Below are 21,736 nucleotides of genomic sequence, written 5' to 3'. Positions count from 1 at the left end.
TTATATGGTCTCATTCGTACTTAATTCATAAAACATACGATAGCTATATACAGATAGTATTTAGGTTCAATCACATTCAAATATGTTACACTTTTACGTCTGTATAAAAAAATAAGCTTATGAGATAGACATTTCACAGAAAACTGGAAGTATAATCAGTCAGGTAGTGCAAGAGTGAGCAATAAGCACTGCAATTTGCCGCACTTGACATTGGTGACATTGGGGAGGTTAATCCAAGGAACCAGTAATTCCAGGATCCCTGACAAAAACATCAGTAGTTTGTGCAGGAAAAAGCTTATGAGCTAAAATGATTAGGAAAATGGACCTTTCTTGCAGAGCTTTTAAACATTCTAAAGTAAAGTAAAAGAGCAGATATCCTTGGCAATCCAAGTCAGTTCGATGCGAGGGAAAACACATAGCATGAATTACAATACGGTGTTTGGCTTCTGACGGTTATGACCGCAGATGATGATAACATGACACTGGGTCCCAAAAATAGAAGGGAGCTTGAGATATCAGAGGAATCAGATGTGTGACTGTAAATATATCCGCATTGTGAATTTAAAACCTTCCGCTCTTTTGAAACGTAACACCTATGACACCATATTTCCAACTGAGCTCATTCCTGCAGGCGTTTGGAGCAATTGAATGATGTTTGGACTGAGAACCCCTCCCAGAGGGAAAGGCCCGGCGTTATCAGTGACGAATGTTGACACTGTATGGATTCGTTGTGGGAGACATTTGGCTTTCATATTGTAAAAGAGCACGAGGGCCAGTTGCATTGGTTCAAGAGAGTAGACTGACATACAAGCATATACACACACATCGCTCATGACATACGAGTTTCCCCTTATAGTCAACCTTTCACTCACTTTCTACTCTCTCACACAGGCTATAAATACAGACTCCTATTAGTCCAGTGTTACATTCTCCCACTCAACCCCCACCCCTCCCCTGTCCCTCACACACACACCAAGAGAGAGAGCTGCAGTGACGTATCACTGGCTATCTCATTAGACGATATCATAAAAAGCCTGTTGCCACAGCAACGGTTCCCTGTGTTTCCATGGCAATCCACCGCCATGTCAAGGTGGCGCATTCTCCCCCACTGAAGGGGGAGGAGACAATGGCGACCAACGGTGAGAGATGGAACAGCCAGCAGTCTGAGAGGAGGAGCAGGAGGAGGAAGATGGAGAGTTGGAGCAGTCTGACTCCTGCTGGTCACATCTTAGTAGTGCAGGTCATGTCCTGGAAAAAAAGGTAGGAACGTTTCTGAATATATTACAGCGAGGACAAGTGATAAGTGAAGCCCAGAGAGCTCAGAAGTGCAATTAATATTCATTGTGATGAACTCACAAGTGCGGTGTCCGTGCATCCCACTTTGTGGAGAATATGAATCACCGCATCATGCACTGTGACAAACAGCCTGCTCTTTGAGATGGACTCTGAGAAGAAACCCGCAGCTTCCAGCTGCTCCACGACACAAGCTGATATTTGAACACAAGGAAAAGCATGTATGACAATGAGCAACCTTGCGGGCACATGAGGCTGAAAACATTTCGTGATTAGAAAAATAAATATTTTTGTTTGACTGACATGCACGACAGGGAACAGTGTGGCGCCAATGAGGCAGAGACCTTGACGCATCCATTATCTGAAGCCTCAGCGCCTCGAGTCTGCATTAAGGACATTAACTTTGTCTCTGTTTTGTCTGATGTGCCGCTCACCTTGGCAGCCTGCTAGATAGATGTCCAAACCAATCTCTCCAAAGTCCCTGAATACCTGGGAGAAAAAGACAGACTTTGGATTTGTTTTTGTCTTCTTTCTTTTAAAAATGTAAATAAGCATGCATGCCCTCTCCTGTCCCTTATTTTAACACTGATGATTAAATGAATGTCAACATTCACAGATCCTGGCACCCACATACATTTTTCAAGGTCTTCACAGCGACTGTGTCCACAAAGCTGGCTGCCGAAATGTCCAAGATGATGCTGTGCGTGCCTGATCTGCAGGCCAGGCCCTTTTCCTCATCACTGTGCTTGTGTGATACCTGGGTGCTGTCATCACCATGGCAACCAGTGTCTGAATCTGAGTCTGACATGGTCGTGTCATGTTGGTAAGCCCAGTTTACTCGGCCTTTACTGAGGCCATTTGTAGAGATTTCCATCAGGCTTAGGGGCCCCTGTTCCTTCACTCCATTCACCTCATTCACCTCATTCACCTCTGACTCCTTCAAAAAAACAGCCTTTTTCTACCGAAAGGTTGAAAAAGTGAAAAGTATTAGTTCTAATCCATCATTTGTGCAACTTGAGATATATCTAAATGTGTTGTTTCGGATATCATACTTGTTTCTTTTCCTCCTTTTCAGCTTTCTTTTTCTCTTTCTTTTCTTTACGCTTCAGCTTCGCCTCTTGTTTCTTCTTCGCCATCAGCAGCTCCCCAGTATCAATTCCGCTCTACACAAAAAGCCGAGCATCACATTAAAGGGAGAGAAGAGAAAGTGAGACAACAGAGAGAGATAATGAAAGCAATTAAGGGTGCTGTGGAGAGCGGGCAGGGATTACATCTTGTAATCATACACACATCCACAGTTACGGACACACATACACACACCTTCTCTTGCAGGGCCTCCAAGTACATCTCAGCATTCGTGTAGTAAATAGTTGCAGATGAACGGAAGATTTTAATTCCTGGAATCTCTTTAGCCTGTGGGGACAGATTATGAGGGGGAAGAGTTCAGACACTCACACCCTGTTCTGCTTTCATTTGCAGCCTCCCCCAGGTATTCTTTGACTAAATTGGATTTTCCCTTCACTTACTGACTGAAAGTTAAATAAACTCTATCTACAGAGTATTCCTGTAAAGGGTCAGTTCACACAAATTTAGCTTTAGTTGTATGTAATAATGCAGATAGTTCTGCTCTTGAGATGTTTGTTGCCAACACAGTACAATGTGGATGTGGATTACTGTATTTTAAGGAATCTATAGCTATGTATCCCCAAAAGCTGTGTGAGGATGTTCTTAGGCACAGCTGTGCTTGAGCCAATTGCTAGCCTCAGCAGGAGTCAGTCCAATGGTGTTTGGGGTTAGGATTAGGGTTTTGACCTGAAATAACTGGGAATCATAGGATTCTGGGAACCTAGATTTGCTCCCCAGCAGTATGCTAATATATTCACAATGACATGCTAATTTTAAGCCAGTATAATGTTCATCATCTAAGCTAAGGTTGATGAATGTCTCTTTCATTTTGAAAATATTTGCAAGCCAAACTATGACCAAATTTATTGGGCTTCATCCTTCGGCAGCAATGAATATCTGCACCAAAATTTCATGGAAACAATCCAACAGTTGTTGAGACATTTCAGTCTTGACCGAAGTGGTGGACTGACTGTCTGGCATTGCCATTCCTAGAGCCTAGCATGGCTAAAAATTCCTTTCTGCTGCAAAAGTAGTCCAATGAAAAGTGAACTCAGTGATTATTGAACTGGTCCATTTTTCCTGGAAAGACATTCACCACCATCTAGACTCACCCATTTACTGGGTTGTGGCAGAAATCTCACCTCTTAGGCTACATTTACACTTAGGGAAAACGCATATAATTTCATGCGGTTTGGCCTCTCGTTTACACACAAAGAGAGTTTTTGTCATGGAAAACTATAATTTTTAAAATCTCTGGCCAAAGTGGAGATTTCTGAAAATGCTGGTTATGTGTTGGCGCGTAAACAGGGTTAAACGGCGTTTTAGGTTCCGAAACGTCACAACATGCAACTGAAAATATTTGGGCGACCTATGTTTACACTCGCGCCCATTGGTTTGGCATGGTTATGATGGCGCTCGAAGGCGTATTTATCCGGGTTCATGTAAACGACATCTTTGAAAATGATGTTGTGTGCACAATGTTATTTTTGAAAAGGGAGGGGGCAAAATATCAGTTTTCCAAAATACCCCGTTACGTGTAAATGTAGCCTTAGAATCTGGGCTGTTCTCTCAACTCATTGCTCACCTACACCTGCTCCTTGTGCCAATCAATGACCACAGCTGCAGCCAATCCACACTCATCAGCCACAGGATAAAAACCCAGATCTCCTCACCAGCCTTTGCCAGACTGTTGTACTCACTAGCCTGCTAACACACCCTGGCCTCTTTGCTCTCCTTGTACTTTGTTCTGTGCTCTAGAGTTTTGCCTTGCCTGTTTTTCTGAGTCACTAAGTCTGCTGTTCCTGTGTCTCAGGATCATCTCCTCTTGTCTCAAAGCTTCCAAGTCTGCCTGCACTTGGAGTTCAGCCTTTACAGAAGCCCTTAACAAAACAAATAAATACAAAGTTGTATATATATGGCTAAATACCACAAGTGGTAAATAAGAAAGTGTTTTTTTTTATAATTTGGTGAACCGACCCTTTGACTAAATAAAGATGAATATGATAGAGAGCAAATGTCATCTATCACTAAGAGACTCTTACCTCCTTGTAGTTGTCTATGTCCAGATACAATTCAGTGCCTGACAAATGGCCCAAGATCGAGTAGCGGGGTCTGAAAGGCATTAACATGTCATTTTTACAGAACGAACTGCCCTTTAGCTTTGAAAAAATCAGCAAATACTGTCCTTATGTTTGTCTATACATCACTAATGAACGAGTGGTGTGTAGTTACAGTTGTGTTCTGAAGATGACAGTGAGCATGGAAAAGCCAACAGAGACAGCCAGACCCAGGTCCAGGTTGAGCAAGATGGTGCTCGTGAGTGTTACCAGCCACACCAGCTAGAGGGCAGCATGAACACTTACAGTCAGCGGGTTCAAAGTGCTATAAGGCTCATGCAGTATTTAACTGAGCAGAATCACTCTTAAAGAGGATTTAGTCTTACCAGATCAACCTTGTTGGTTTTCCACAGCATGGGTATGTCTGTGAACTGCTTGAACATTCCTTTCAAATTCACAAATACTATTGCGGATAAGACAGCCTGAGGAACACACACACACACACACACAGATGTATTTGCTGCTTTCGCTGCCAAGAGAGATATTGATCATAAAAAAGATATGGTACTGGAAAGGAGAGTGTTACCTTGGGAAGATCTTCAAAGAGAGCACCTATTTTGAGAATCGTGATCAGCACGATGACGGACGAAATCACTCCTGCAACCTGATGAAACACACACGAACAAACACACACTTATTGTACAATAAATGGTCTCAAGTGAACACGATAATTGGATGTAATCAGAGGTATTTGTGCTGTTGGAGCACATATGTCTTTGCGTCTGTTTACTTGTGTCTTGCCCCCTGTGCTCTCCTGGACGAGGCTGCGAGACAAGGAGGAAGTCACAGCGTAGCACTGAAAAAAGCTTCCCACAGTGTTACTAAGACCCAAAGCAACCAGCTCCTGGAAAAAGAGAAGCAGCAAGACAGATGCAACATTTCATATTCAAGTAGAATATGCACATCCAAGATGAGAAACAGATTACGTTTGATGCTGACATATGATGCTATTAGTATTACTATTAGTATTAGATGAAATTAGTCCGTGCATGTCTGGAGTTTGTAACCTTCAGGTGAAAAACAGAATGCATTGTTCATTATGGCCATGTCAACACATCCATGCAATGCTGAGAGCAGTGCCAAGCACATTTAAGGCACCCTTGACTGCGTAAAGCTAGTTGGGCATTAATAATTTAGCAAGCCAGCTCTTAGAGGCTGTGACTGCTCCCTCCAGAGCAGAATGATCCCAGTCACATGCCTCTGCAAGCGTGTGTACGTGTGAATAGTGTGCTATCGGCTAGAATAAGAGGTTTAATAAAACCCCACGTCAGTATGTCTATACATGCGTGTGAGAAACAGCGTTGTGAGGAAAGCATGGGTTGTTGGATGCTCTTTCTTTGTGTGTATGTACTGTATCCCCAAGGGAACATTAATCATTTTTGTGAAATGACCTGATGTACCAGCAAAGAGAGTGCAGTTCAATGTCAGGCCATGGTTTGGCATGATGATGACCTGAGTGAGAGAACATCTCCACGACAGAGACAGCAATACATACTCTTCTGTGGCATCTGTGATCCCATTTATACATACTTGTTTGATGCAGCATATATCCACACTTTATTCTACCAACCATAATTCACTTTTGTCAGATTCATACTAAGTAATCAAAAGTAAAACTGGGTTGCTCTCCTGTGCAAAGTAAATGTTGTATGTGTTCCACTGTGGGGTGAATCCTGGATGGCTTTGTTACATGACGTTATGGACTGGGAGAAAACATTTGTAAATTGGCTTGTACAACTAATGGCTGAAATGCATCTTTGGTCAACTCCTTAAGAGGTTTAGGCGATCCAGTTTCAGTCTGGCATTACTGTTGGGATATAATTTAGACATCCATCCATTATCTATACCGCCTATCCCTTTCGGGGTTGTGGGGGGCTGGAGCCTATCCCAGCTACAATGGGCGAGAGGCGGGGTACACCCTGAACCGGTCGCATGTAAGGACAAACAAACAAACATTCACACTCACATTCACACCTACGGACAATTTAGAGACATCAATTAACCTAATGGGCATGTTTTTGGTCTGTGGGAGGAAGCCGGAGTGCCCGGAGAGAACCCACGCATGCACGGGAAGAACATGCAAACTTCACACAGAAAGGCCCCGCCTGACCTGGGGATCGAACCGGCAACCTTCTTGCTGTGAGGCACGCGCACTACCTGCTGCGCCACCGTGCAGCCCATAATTCAGACATTGATGTTCATAAAAAGATTGGTGGGGGCGGCCTCTGAGGAAACAAAACAAACTTCTCGTTGTGAAATGTAGAAAAACATTTATCAATGGAAAATGATTCTTAATATTATTGTTATTATTATTTTTCTAACCGAGACAGAAGAAGTTTGCCTTAACCATCACATTTTATCTATTTGCGTGTCTCACACAACAGGCAGGCTCATGTTTCAGCTGTGTCTCATGGCTGATGCCGTTCATTTATTCTTCAAGTCTTTTGTGGACAATAACTGCGAAACCGTGAGGTTGATGCCACTAAAAAGGCACTGGAAAAAAAAAATGTTGACTCACATCCCTATAGAGATAATAATATTATTAACCTAAAATAATATTATTAGGTTACTACTCCACTTCTTTGCACCAAATTTGCTGAAAGCAAAGAATTTGCTATGTGATAGAGCAACTGCAATAATATTACTGAATGTTATTTTACTTTGTTACTACAAAAAAGTATGTGTTACTGTAAATAATGCATTACTTTTACTATGTGAACAGTAGCTTTGAATACTGTGTGTGTGTGTGTGTGTGTGTGTGTGTGTGTGTGTGTGTGTGTGTGTGTGTGTGTGTGTATGTGTGTGTGTGTGTGTGTGTGTGTGTGTGTGTGTGTGTGTGTGTGTGTGTGTGTGACTTTCCTCACCTGGTTGCTGTCCACCTTGTAGCCATGTTTGAGGGCAAATGTTTTGCTGAGGGAAATATTGATGGCGTAGCCCACAATGGCCACTGCAAAAGCATCGCCTACGACCTTTGAGAACCATGTGACATCTGGAGTACGAGGAGCATTGAGCCTGGAGCAGCAAGAGAAGATGAACGTTTCAGGGTTTTATCACTGTCACCTTGCACAGTACACAGTGTCCTGACATCAGGGCATCTCTACAGACAGCTCAGGGCATCAGGGCGGCTCACAATGTCCCATATGGTTGAGTTTGCTGATAACAATTTGATAAGATTATTTAAAGAAAGTTTTTCAAATCTTCCCATGTAGAAATTAATGTGTTAATGTTCATGACTCTAGCATCTAATTATTAAAAACACTGTCTTGAAAGACAAAGAAAGTAATGATGCCTTATACAACTAACCCCTGGCTATTATATCCTGCGGTATGTTTACAAGACCTAGTTTTCTGTGTGTGTTTGCTCTCTTATGCAATCAATCTTATGCTATGTTCCATGACAGGAGCTTTTCCAGGACCAGAGGTGTTTTAGAAACTCACTCACACTGTGACTCCATTACTTTGTGTTATCACAGCCCCACATATCTTCCAACCAAGAACCGCAGTACTTTTGTGCCTGTGATCCTGTGAACAGTCCACTAACAGCTATCCTGCATCTCACCGCTCCCCTTACCTGTCTCTTTCTGTTGCCTACACACACACACACACACACACACACACACACACACATTGTGTTTTTAATCACTTGTGGGGACATTACATAGACTTACATTCATTTCCTGGACCCTTACCCTAATCCTAACCCTAACCATAACCCAGGGGGGAACCTTCAGGGCCTTCTAGGCCTTCAGAGAAGGCCTTAAAAAAATCTGGACCAAAAAATATAAGTATTAAATTATTATATATAATCTATCTAATTTAATTTAATACAATACATTAATACATTTTCTCTAATCTATGTTCTAAAGTGAAGTTTACTGTCAAGTTCACATCAGCAATGAAAGGGTTACTGTCCTGAAACATATTATCCAATCAGAATCTTCCGTCTCTATCAAAGCCCGGTTAGCTGGCTCATTAATTGGTTAGGACTTCATGAATCCAGGGGAAGGCCAAGCTATGTGTTTTGGTTTGGAGAGTGATGGGAAAATTGACCAATCACGGTTTGATTTTAAGTGGGCGGGACAAAAACAAAAGATCATAGGCCTTCGTGAAGTCCGAAAGGCGGGCAGAGTGGTGAGAGCGGTGAGAGACAATTAAATGGCGGAAGATGAGAACGAAGTTGTGGCTAGCTTGTTAGCATCGCCTTTTTCAAGGCGGCCTTTCCTCTGTTGAGCGCTCTTTCTTGGCTCTGAAGCGCATCAAGACACACGCCAGAAACAGTACTGGACAGGATCGCCTGGGAGCTTTGGCACTGATGTCCATAGAAAAAGGATTTCTTTTGGAGCTCAAGTCAAAGGACAAACTTTATGAGGCTGCCATCACCCACTTCACAAAGAAAGACCGACGAATGGACTTCGTTTTCATGTAAGGTAGGCCTATGTTGCAAGCCACCTTGATTATTATTTCAAGTGATTAATTCGGGCCAAGTGGACATTCAGTAATTTGTATTTATTGCGGAGGTTGTCTGTAAAAAAATCCAGCACAATTTGCGCCTTTAATTCCTTAATTAATTAATTCAATATGTAAACTTATCAAACTTATCAGAAGTGTGTGGTTGGACTTTTGTTTTTTAGAGGGTTTTTATCCCCCCCCCCCATGGCTCCCCCCTTTCTGTCCCTTTCCGAGAATTAAGGAGGTGTAGTGGAACCTATAAAAATTGTGACTTTTGACATAAGTATTCATTGCGCCGTGCGTAATTGCGCATGGAGAGGTATTTGCACTTCAATTCAACTTTAAAAAAAACTCCAGCTACCAGCTTTGTGTAACTTTTTCTATATTGTGCATTTGAAATTGTATAGTTTGACGATGCTCGTGAATTTATTTGTCAATGTGTGTATGGCTTGCTGTGCGCTGTGATTTATAGCGCTGTCCATGGTGATGAAGCCTCAGTGTCGGTGTCAGCAGTGTCACGTTCTGGGTTACCTCATTTTATATTTCCAGATTTTGGCTTATGTTTATTTAATGTAGCCTCCAGTTTTATGAAGGTACTGTTGAGAATGTTTCTTGTTGCGGAGAATATTATTGATGTTATGGTCTATTTGTTTACATTCTTGTCATCGTTAATTAAAGGATTGCAGTTGTTGAACGCTTTCAATTCATCGTGCTGTTTCTTTTTTTCCGCGATGATTTCTTTTCTTGGCAGTGAGGGCTGAGGTGAAGGCCCAGCTGTAGTGCTCACAGTTCGCCACTGCCATAACCACTATTTGCCTATTCCTAATCCTGTACCAAACCTAACCTTACCTAACCCGTAACCCTGTCTTCACCCTAAAATTTAATGATTTACATTGAGGGGACCTGCATTTTGTCCCCATAAGGCAGGTGAGTCCCCACAATGTGACTGTGTAAACGTATTTTTGTCCCCACAACGTGATAAATACCAGGTCTCTCTCTCTCTCTCTCTCTCTCTCTCTCTCTCTCACACACACAAACACACACACACACACACACACACACACACACACACACACACACACACACACACACACACACACACACACACAAACTTACCCACTGGGAATCTCTCCAACCACATTGATGCTGTATCTACTCCTAAGTCCGCAGAAGTAGGTGATGACTGTTGCTAATATGACCTGTTGAAAAAAAGGCACAAGGAATGTTGTTTGGGGCAAAGCTTCCAGCACATCACTGTGGCCAAGATGCCTCCTGCTGGTCAATTTAATGAACACATCTGCAGCTCAAGTGAGGGCTTACCACTATGAGTTCTATAGGGATGGGCATAGGCAGCTTCTGTCTGTAGAAGGCATTGATTTCTTTGACCAAAATGAGAACAGCGAGCGCCACCAGGCTGACCACCAGCTCTGGCACTTTAGTCTCTGGCAGCAGCTGGCAAATATCCACCAGAATCTGTGAGGAAAAGCGTGGAGGAGAGAGAGGGAACAGAGAGAGAAATCAGGTTAATCCATACGGAGTGGAGAATGCAATGAAGTGTGCATACGTTCAATGGTGGTCTGCCCACAGGCGTGTCCTTCTTGCTGCCCCAGTAGTTTTTGCATATTTTATGAGACTCTAATTTGCATTGGTATGACTTGCTGGCGATTAGCAGGGAGAAGAAAAAATAAAGGAAAGGAAATGTCCCACGACACAGGTCTCTTTCTTTTTGTTTGCTTTGTGATGCTGTGTGCTCTTTTTGTTCTGTAAATTAGACCGAGGTGCACTGTGTTTCTTTGCATTTAATTAGCATGATTTCTGTTCTTGACAGATTATGTAAGTTTGAGAGAGATGCTGCCGGCGATCATCTGCAGCTTTTACCTGGTTACCTTAAGTTGAGTTGAAAACACACTTTTAAAGGTTATACAGTATGTGACACACCCAAGTCGACCATGACTCCCCCAGGCAGAACACAAACGTACGTTGCCTGCAGTAGCATTATTGTATTCTGGCTGTTTGGCTTGAACAAATAGTCATGTGAAGTGAACTGAAGAAATAGCACAGCATTTAGGACAACTGCCTGTAAAATGGCAACTTGTCATTTTAATACTGTGGTGTTTTAGATAGTCAGAAAGGGAACAACAGACTGAATTAACACCTCTAACAGTACCAACAGAAACAAAACACAATGAGCTTCACCAGACCTGTGTTTACTACAGTGTTATGGTAATGCCCTCCATTACTTTGCTCTAAGTCTATCAATCAGTCCCTCCGACAGTATCCATATGTGATTTGTGTAATGCATGATGACACACTCACATAAATAAGGGATAGAGGACCAGTGAAGCGTCCCGGCGAGACTCCAAACAGGTAATGGAGCTGGGAGACGCACACATGACATGCTGATCCTGTGGTGTAGCCTCGAACCAGTGGCTCAGAGAGGTAGTTAACCACGAAACCAAACTTCATCACACCCAAAACCACCTTCGGAAAAGACAGCGAGTTAGTCAAAAGGAGTGAAATATGACTTGAAAAGGTATCTCTGTGCGGTCAATAATTGTTTTCAATTAGTTTTCCATTTTGCTCACAATGGACACACAAACACACCTGGAAGATTCCCGCCAGGATTGCTATGGAACATGCAATCTTTACTCTGGATGCGTCCCGTGCATCGATGTCCACGCCTGCTGTTCCATTAGTGTTGTTTGCAATAAATTCACTGTCTGGTGCCAGCCTCTCCGTCACACCCCCAATCATGACACTGATCACAGCAAACGTACCTGAATGTGAAGTACCCGAGCATGTAGACACACAGTCATGCACAAAGACACAAGCAAGGATGAGTTTAAGTTCAATTTGAATCAGTGACACCTTCTCACAGACTCTCTCACTCACCTATAGAGATGTGTCTGGAAGTACCAAAGAGGAAGTAGACTAGCACCGGGTAGAGGGAGGTGTAAAGGCCGTACACTGGGCGTAAGGAAGCCAGAAGAGCATATGCCATGCCTGGTTAAAAAAGAAAAAAAGGTTGGGAAATACACTTGTTTGCTTTCTCTCTCTCAGAGTGTCACGAGAAGACCATTCATCTATTAGCTTAGCCTAGCATCTACACTAGAAGCACGTGGGTACAACTAGTCTGGCTGTTTTAAAGGGTTAAAAAAAAAGTTAGCCAACCAGCAGAGACTCCTGTAAAACCACAGTTTGAAAAGTGACCTTCAGAGGTCGTGGTGGCTGATTTTGTTACATTTGGACAGAGCCAGGCTAGCTGTTTCCCCCTGTTTGTAGTCTTTATGCTGACCTAAGCTAATCCTCTCCTGCTTCATGCTGAATAAACAACAGAGTGGTATCAATTATCTCTTCTCCGTCTCAGCAAGAAAGAGCATAAGTGCACGTCGTAAAATGCCATAAACTGCTCTTTAAAGTGAAAAGTTTGTTAAATTTGTGAAGCACTGTGCATGTTCATTCATACAAACCCTGTGGCAGATGCATGATGCCCACACTGCAGCCAGAGATCAGGTCCCCTATGCCATTCTCCCTGAAGGAGTACTGAGGCAGCCAGCCGAGAACGGGGACCCAGCTCAGCACTGTGTCCTTCAGCCGGGGCACTGAACACCTGCAATAGATATACTAGAAGTAAATTCTACTGAGCATACCATTTCCAATCAGTTTGAGTAATTTTGTGAGAAAAAAAATAGTCAAAATCCTTTGATTCCAGCTTCTTAAGTGTGAACATTTTCTGGTTTCTTCACTTGTCTATGACACCAAACTGAATATTTTTGGGTTGCATACAAAACGACATTTGAGGACGTCAACAATGTCTGACATTTTATAGGCCAAACAACTAATTGGTCAATTGAGAAAATAATCAACGGATTAATCAACAATGACAATAATGGGTAGTTGCTACCCTAAGGTCTATATATATTTATATTGTTATATATTTTTACTTTTTTAATAGCTTATTTTTAGTAGATGTGTGGTGTGTGTGTGTGTGTGTGTGTGTGTGTGTGTGTGTGTGTGTGTGTGTGTGTGTGTGTGTGTGTGTGATGTGTGAAGCACCAACTTCACCAAAACTCCTTGTTGGTAAAATTGTACTTGGCAATAAAACTTTTTCTGATTCTGATTCTGATTCTGATGTGTAGGTTTTTGGTCTAGGTTTTGTTAGTTTATGAAAAAAAAAAAAATGGAACGGTTGTAAAAACAAATCGAAATGTCCGAAACTAGACTTGTGAATTGAAACACCTGCTACAGTTTTTATCAGTCGGCCTTGGAAAACAGTGACACACTGCATAACACCAGCATGTGAATGTGCTGCTGTTCTCTCCTTATGACATACACGGTGCAGTAGTGAACACCTACATGAACAAATATTAGATCTTTTATTGGATAGATATTGGGTTAACGTGCTTACATTGAGAGCACAAATTGCTCTGCTGAAATGTTACTAGATTATCATACATTCACTGCACAGGAAGTATCTGGTCTTACAACATGTCCGGTATTGTGATTCCTTAACATTTAATACTGACTGGTTGAATATTTGTTTCACATGATCTATCACAGGCTATTATGAAAGTTTCTAACTTAATAAAACTGTGAACTTTGCTCATCTGTCGTTAAACGACTCAGATGAAACTATTTCTCAGCGTTTTTCTTTAATCATCACTCTACACTAACATCCACACACATACATTTGGATGCACATGCACAAACTCAAGTCTCAAGTCATGCATGACGCAAATATGTTCACATCCAAACACAAACATATCCTTTTTGCCAGTCCGCGTCATTGTTTTTCCCAGTGTTTTCTGGTTCACACCTCCCTCCCCCGTGTCCTCTCCTCTCTGTTTTTACCTCAGAGACTCCTTCATCCGTTCACCCAGTGTTGGTTTAGCAGACCACATCCCTTTTTGTGCCACTTCATCCAGACCTATCTCATCCAGAACCTTCCGCTGCACTAAATAATGCCCAGCTGAACAGTCCATCTTCTCCATGTCTGTGTCTGTTGGACAAATTCACCAAACCTCCGTAAAGCCAGTGTCTATCTGAGCTCCTCCTTTTATGCCGGAGTCTTCTTGACTGGAGAGGACAGGTTCAGTTGCAGAACAAAAGCCAAACCTCCTCACCATTCTGTACTGATTGACAGTAATTGTTTTTGGACTGTGGGAGTGATCACTACTTTCCTGTCTCTCTAAGACAACAACCACCGCCCCGCATGTCCTATTCTGCATGTGCACACACACCAGAGATAATGTGCTTTTGTGTGTGTGTGAGAGAGAGAGAGAGAGAGAGACAGAGAGACAGAGAGAGAGAAAGTTTCAGTATGTCACCCTGTAGTGAAAAAACTACAGCTGAAAAGCCAAAATTTGGGAAACATTGTTACTGTAAATTTGTCAAACTCACTGAGAGTGAAACTGAAACACTATATATAGAGAGAGAGGTGTATAGATAGATAGATAGATAGATAGATAGATAGATAGATAGATAGATAGATAGATAGATAGATAGATAGATAGATAGATAGATAGATAGATAGATAGATAGATAGATAGATAGATAGAGAATTTAGTCCACTGGTAAAGACTAAAGGTTGTATTGCAGTATGCTGGTTAGGTTTATGTTTATGTGCCAGACTTATTGAAACATCTTATCTTTATGACAGAGATGAAGTAACACAATTCTCATTGTCAGCAGGAAACTCCTGATGCTTCATTCTGCCGACATTGCCCTATAAACTTTATGGAATTGGCCAATCAAGAAAGAAAGAAAGAAAGAAAGAAAGAAAGAAAGAAAGAAAGAAAGAAAGAAAGAAAGAAAAGAAAGATCCCAAAATTCTACATACTCTTCAAATGGCTGAAAGGAAACTGCAAGGTTTTGCTTAGTGCAAGTTTGAAATCTGTGACAAGGCCAGTTTTTTATTTCATTTCATTCAACCCTTTTTCAATTACTCTGTCAAATGGCTAAACCCAGACTGGAAGTCTGTGCTGCATTCATGTCCTGCATTCAAAACATCACTTAGGTAAAAGCATTTAATTAACAATAGTGGCATAAAGTGTCAAACATGAAAGTACTCACTGTGCAGGAAAATGCTCTCTTTCAGTGTTTTACTATTACATCTGATGTTTTTTAGATTAATATTACTGCTGCATTCATTTGTTTGTTGTATTTCACTGCTGTAGATATTTAAGGTTGAGCTCATTTTAACTACTTTATAAACAGCTGTGTACTTTAACCTACAGCAATGCATCATATTTTGTAAGATCACCATATGTTTGTAGTGTCAGAGAACCACGTAAGTCTAAACAGTCAGCTTTTAATGAGCTCAGTAAAACAGCCCTGTTTTCAGCTTTGTGACAAAGCATTTTCAAGATAATCCAAGAGGGTTTTTAGATAGTTTATTGAAATTAAGAAGTAGAATTTTCACATAGTTGTCCCATAAAGGAGCACTTTAATTCTTCAGTTTACAAGGAAAATTCAAAATCACCAAAATTTGCAGATAAGTGGTTTTCACTGGACGTGAAGGATATGAAAAACTGTAATGTATATATATTATAATAAATATAACTTTAGCTTCAAAACTTGTCCAAAGGCCAATTTCCCTTTGAACCAGATAACCTTATAACACAAATTCATCAGTCACGGTCCTGACAGCACTCCTTCAAATCAGCTATTTGATGTTTATTATCTAGCAGGTTAACATTTAATAGGGTCTTTGTTAAAGTATCTTTCACTATTGATTGAAGTTTATGTTGTTAGTCTGTGTGGAAAGGGGCAGAATACGCTCAAATGTGGACAGACAGGTGAGATAAACAGCTTTAAGCAGGACAAGTGAATGCAAAAAAAGGCAAAACGTGATGAGACTCATATGTTTTTACTGGGAGCAATTTAAAAACAGTCCGTGAACTGAATAGAAGATGGATGTATTTAATAAAAAAAAAAACATAAAACATAAACAGCACTGAAGCCTGAAATCCTATTTTTTTTCCCCCACTGTCTATCCTTATTATTTTCCTGTAATGCACCCTGCAATGGGTAAATCAGCGATACGTGCAGGACTTGACAGGACATCTTTGCAATATCATTAATGTTTCACATTTAATGTTGTCTTTAATGTTTTATGTTTCACTTATGATCTACTGACAAGGAGTGGTTGAAGTCAAAGAGGAATTGTCCATGTCAGTGGACAATAAAGCTGTAAAGTTAAATTTTATTTTATTTCAGCCTCGGATGAAGCACGGCAGCTGGTGCACTTCTGTACTGATGATCTACCTGTGCCACGAGTTTTAGGTGTACGTACTGTTACATGACTGTTCACAATGTCTTTCTTTGTGCTTTAATTATCTTCCTTGATGTCGTAATTTCTGAGTGTCCTCTGGTTTTCATGTTTCCAAATTACCACCGGCAAAATTTTCTGGAAAATAACAAGCAGTTGGCTCAGAACATTTTGCTTTGTGACTGAAATACCTAACAGCAATAGATGAGCGTTAGACATGGCAGAAAACATTCTTGCACAGATTAACCCTGGCCCCTGTCACACACACTGATGATGAGCTGATGATGAGTTAATGATTTACATTGTGGGGACCTGCATTTTGTCCCCACAAGGAAGGTGAGTCCTCACAATGTGAGTGCATAAAGAGTTTTATGTCCCCACAACGTAAGGAATAGATGGTACACACACACACACACACACACACCCACCCACCCACACACACACACCTATGTGCTGTTTAAACTCAGGAACACTGCAATGACTAAGCACAGCGGAAAGCATGAGTTGTGCGAACTGAGAGAACATTTTAGTCTCACTCACGTCTCACCTCACTGGCAGAAATATTTCAGTGACAGACACCATATTCAGAGGCATTTTAATGCATCAGAGACTAGAAAGGTATCGTGTCAAATACACTTCAGTAAACATTCATTCGTGCTGGTGTTTTCGATCAAAATGTGTTTCATGCGTAAGATTGTTATGTTTGTTGATGTTATTGTTAGAAGATTTATTACTTACTTCTTTTTTCAGTCTGGTCAAGATTGTAATCAGCAACACGTGATGCTGAAGTGTTACAGGTGTGGGAAGCATGTCCTGTGGTTATAGTAACAATAAATATACTAAATACAAGCCTAAAAACAAAATATTATTCAATTCATATGTTTATTTTCACCATAAACACAAACATGCTGATTGTTTTCCTGCAGAATCAACATTTTTTTAGTTAAATTAGACAAGCTACTCCATGATTGTGGCACGGACCGTCATGCAACTGCAGAAGTTGCCATGGAAGCACACTTTGATGGATAAGTCTGGTGACATTCAGGATTTGTCTTTCTGGCAATAAATTCCAAAAAAGACCAAAAGCAACAATGAACTGACCCTGGAAGTATTGTCAGTGTAGCTACAACCTGTTATATTTTATTCCTCTGTGCCATAGACCTCCATTGTTGCCTCATTAAAAACCCATCAGTGAGCCACACTGGGTGACATGTTTCTCCAGTCGATTGTGTGACACTGTCAATCTGTCGTAAAAACTCAATAGAGCACTTGATGTGTGTTAATCTGCCACTGAAAATAGTTCCAAACAAATGCACATTTACAGTTCATGAGAACCATTTGTTAAAATGACATCTGTGCCATCTGTTTTAGGAAATTTTTGAGCCGTTTGTTTTAAATGGAATAATATATCTGTAAGCAGTTTTTAAAGATTAACATGTTCAGACTTGGTCAGGAAGTCAAAAAGTAGTGTAACACGCACTAACATGATGTTGGTTTTGGTATTTTCAGGGGATTTGTTGACTTTGAATAACACTAGCCTTAGCAAAATCATAATGAACATTTGTTAATGCAGCCTGTGGTCTTGTCCTGGACTTGGACAGTCCAGAGCCACTCTGAAAATATGTTTCAGTAATCTTTCATGTTTTCATCCTGTGTCATGTTTCACTTTCATGCAGAGCTTGATTTTTACTGTTTTGTATTATGTCTTTAAATGTCTGTAACCCCACAATATCAAATCTGTGTCCTATATACAACATGTTTATTACCATTTGAGTGTGTCAGTGTTCTGCTACTTTCAAAACCATTGGGGGGTTTTCAGCTTTAAGGAGAATGTTTTAATTTGGTTGACAGAAGCTTCAAAAAAGACATCCAGGTAGCATTTTCAACAAAGCTAATATTTGCTTTTCACTCTCAAAATCTGTGCTAACAAACAGAATAAGTCAGCTGAGCAGAGACAAATATTCAGAAAAATAAACCCACTCTTATCTTGTGATTGATGAGCCATTAACTCCGTGTTACGTGTACAAATATAGAATCTTGTCGCCTATTAACTCGTATTAACTCTTGGGTAAATAGTGAGATGAATCATTTAACAGCAGGTGTGAAGAGGTGAGGTGTTTGATAACCTGTTAAGGGTTGTAGATTTCCTCATGGACACAAGTCATGTTTTTTTCCTGACCTAGTTTCTAAAAAAGGTTTCATTTGTAGATGAAAGTGTTATTGGGATGGGGCAGGCAAGACAGGAAGGAAACTTTATTTGTAAACACATTTCCTGCACCATGGAAATTCGGGGTAATAAAATACAGAAAAGGTGACAGATTTACTTTTTTTTTTTTTTTTTTAAAGGCAAAAGTACAGGCAGGAAATCCAAGAGATGCAAAATATTAAAAATTAAAAGAAAGGTCGTGCAGTTTAAATCAAATGAGAATAAAACATAAAAGAACACACCAAATACTGGAAAGTTTAAAACAAAAATTAATGAAGGCTATTTAAAAGCTAAGATAAGATATGTTTTAGCTTCCACTCAAGAACAAAAGCCTGTTACGACACCTGATATGGGAACGTCATTCTGGCACTAGAGAAAGGTCAGACTCAGAAGAATTTCTCCTGCAGAGACCATGAATAGTTTTTAAGATTATACAGCAAAAAAGAGTTATAAAACCAGAGAAACACTGAAAGAAAGAATTGCTGCTTTGATGCCTGGAACTGCCAAACGTCCAGTCAACTTAAAGTTGAACCAGATATGCATGAAAAGATGCACACTTGTCAACAAAGTGCTCTAAAATGTGCTTCTAAATGTATGCATGCCAAATTGGGCAATTTTATCCACTTTCACTCCATCAATAAATGCAGGTTTCTGCTCTGTTAACTGTTAACACTCTACCAAAGGTCCTGATGAAGAGCTGGGATCAGAGCTGGCAGCGTGACAGCACTGTCACTGGCCCATGTAATCACGTTTCACATATGGCAACAACACATCCTAACCAGGAGTCACTGATTAATCTACACGGCCCATAAACCATAAGGGCCACATTTTTTGGCTCGTGATGTTGCGTAACACATTACGCTCAACTGTTAATGGAAATATGGTTAGAAAACAATTACCCTGAGGTAACACCACCTGTCGTGATTGGACCTGTGACAGAGTGTACAAAATGATGATCAGAAGCTTTGTGGCTGTGTAGTGGTCGTCATCACTTGTCCAGAAACACCTTATGAAACATACCACTGAAGGCTTGTTTGCAGCAGCTTTTCTTAACTAAGGTTTCTCTGTGTCTCTGTGAATGTTGCCAGATGCCACGCCCCCCCCTTTGATGGCCATGTGGGGGCCATGTATCTGAAACACAAGCACATCAACTGAATCATCATCTTTGGAATCTTGATGGGGACTATCAGACAACTGTATAACCATAAAACAAGAAATCTGCTTTCAAGCATGCTGCCCTTTTAGGGTTGTTTTAAAGTGGAAAGATTACCAGATAAAAAGATAAACTACAATCGAATCCCATTTTTTTCTTTGTCTTTTTTTTGAACATAGAAAAGTTTGCGATCTTGACTGCAGTTTTGATAAGAAATATGGTATTGGGTGTGTTTAGCCAAGGCGACATGACAAGGTGATATAATTTCCACATCTTCTGTGTAAAGTATCAAATAGATGGACTGATGTAGTTATTTCCCTGTACTCCCCATGTTGCCAAATGCTTACTAATAATATGTCCTTGAGTGTGTGTCTGTGACTGCAACTGCAAATTTCAGGCTGTGTTAATAGTCCCTGAGCTTCATGGTGGCTCTTCAGAAACCAATGGGTGATGTCATGTTTCATACAGTCTATGCTCTGTAAGTCCTCTTTAAGTCTAATCACAATCTGTACATTTACTTTTATATTGTCAGCACACTGTGAAAATCCTCTTCTAGTTTATTTTGTGTACAGCCTGTAAATGTTATGCCTCTGAATGACTGAAACTCTTGAGGTTTCTAGATGAATTCCACACTTTAAAAAAAAAAAAAAAGTAAAGAAGACTTGTAGACTGTTTGCCCAACTGCCTCTCGAAACCTGAACAGCACTACAAGTACAGCACTTGCTGGTCTATTTTAAACCTTTTTACCAGCGAGCATGCTATTGCCCCCACTCACAGGCACAGCAAATAGCACAGAACGCAAGCCAGACCTGCCAGCAGACAAACATAAGGCAACCTGTGAAGAGTAATTTAAGACATCAAAGCTGACGTCGTCCCAGTTCAGAAACTTCTGAATCCTGGCACTGACATCCTCAGGACACCACTGGTATGATAACTGGCTTTTTTTTGTTTTGTTTTGTGTTGTTTTTGCATGTGCTTAGCTTAAGTCATGCTAGCATGCTTCTGCTCATACTCTGAACTTTGTGCATGTCTGCCTGGAGTGAGGTGACCTGCGTATGACCTGTGTATGTTTGGCACACCCACTGACAGTGTCATTACCGTCTCCATAAGCATGTGAGTTGGTAGGGCAGCTGCATGGGGGCGGAACCAGTTTACGATACTGTTCAACAAGACAGGCCTCTAAGAAGAGAGCAAAGCCATTCAGTACCTGTCCCAACCATCCAAACACCATCTGCTGTTTGTTCTCAGTAGTGTTTCACCGCATGTCATGCAGTAGCCTATAATTAAATAAAACAAAATATTAGAGATGTCTTCCTAATGCTGGCTTCTTTGTGTAATTCATTGGAAACAACCAAATGTTTTGTGCATTCATTGCATTCGCACTATAGCGAGCAGTAGCAGTAAACTGATTCATAACCTCAGTTCGAGAAAGTGGAACCAAATGTGCTCTGTACAAGGATCCAGTTCACTGAACATAATTACAGCCTAAATGCAGCCGTCAGTCTTCACCTTGGAAAACTTTTTTGGTTTTCATGCAGCATTTCAATCAGACCAGTGGATTCATGTTTTGATTAAAATTACATCTGTGGTTTGCGCTCAAATTACAGATCTCAAAATCTCTCTACAAGGGAAACCTGGTGTTTAGCTGTGAGCCTACGATGATTTTCTTTGCTTTGCCCTGGTGAGATGACAAACCTCAACATAAAATGGATTTTCAAAATAATAATGCAACAAAATAGAAAATACTGTGAAAGATCAAACCAGCGGTTTCCAGCCATTTTTGGTTTGTGACCCTTTACGACAAAACAATGTCTATTTGCAGCCCGTTGTTATGTTTGTTGTAAACAGTTCCACAAAAAGAGACATTTCCCCTCTAAACCTCTCAGCTTTCATTTAAATAACTGTTTGAGGCTCGAGAATGATAGATTATGCAACATTTCACAAACATACTGCTAATGCTGTTAACAGTTTTGTACTTTTACTTAAGAAAGATGCTGATTTTTTGTATGAACCAGAACTCCACGACCAAGACTCTCTTATTGTGTGTGTGTTTGGCACAGCGCTGCTTCAAGGTCTTCCTCTCTACGCTGACCAAAGTGGCGCAGACATTCAGCGCAGCGATCC

General features: G+C 40.8%; 1 protein-coding gene across 1 annotated transcript; it reads right to left on the bottom strand.

Moving 5' to 3' along the window:
- Nucleotides 1-1,167: 1,167 nt before the first annotated feature.
- LOC139335054 (solute carrier family 26 member 6-like) lies at nucleotides 1,168-13,974 on the bottom strand. Its single transcript, XM_070968450.1, has 19 exons — nucleotides 13,835-13,974; nucleotides 12,454-12,593; nucleotides 11,876-11,986; nucleotides 11,588-11,760; nucleotides 11,300-11,464; nucleotides 10,304-10,456; nucleotides 10,100-10,182; nucleotides 7,400-7,547; nucleotides 5,266-5,379; nucleotides 5,062-5,139; nucleotides 4,862-4,957; nucleotides 4,651-4,757; nucleotides 4,461-4,530; nucleotides 2,614-2,706; nucleotides 2,346-2,456; nucleotides 1,928-2,251; nucleotides 1,728-1,782; nucleotides 1,357-1,487; nucleotides 1,168-1,248 (listed from the first exon to the last, which is right to left on the bottom strand). Exons 1-19 carry the CDS (start codon nucleotides 13,972-13,974, stop codon nucleotides 1,222-1,224), a joined length of 2,319 nt encoding a protein of 772 aa, XP_070824551.1. The 3' UTR covers nucleotides 1,168-1,221.
- Between the last annotated feature and the right edge of the window lie 7,762 nt (nucleotides 13,975-21,736).

Source organism: Chaetodon trifascialis, chromosome 8 (assembly GCF_039877785.1).
Source record: "Chaetodon trifascialis isolate fChaTrf1 chromosome 8, fChaTrf1.hap1, whole genome shotgun sequence".
Classification (NCBI taxonomy): Eukaryota; Metazoa; Chordata; class Actinopteri; order Chaetodontiformes; family Chaetodontidae; genus Chaetodon; species Chaetodon trifascialis.
Note: the sequence above shows the minus strand (reverse complement) of the source record. Positions and strands in the feature narration are given on the sequence as shown.

Bases quoted from the DNA above. Each gene is read 5' to 3' on its own strand.
- LOC139335054 (XM_070968450.1), bottom strand. From the start codon at position 13,974: ATGGAGAAGATGGACTGTTCAGCTGGGCATTATTTAGTGCAGCGGAAG. The intron at 4,758-4,861 runs GTAAGACTAAAT...GCTGCCCTCTAG, and splicing joins AAACCAACAAGGTTGATCTG to CTGGTGTGGCTGGTAACACT. The intron at 4,531-4,650 runs GTAACTACACAC...AATGCCTTTCAG, and splicing joins GTCATCTTCAGAACACAACT to ACCCCGCTACTCGATCTTGG.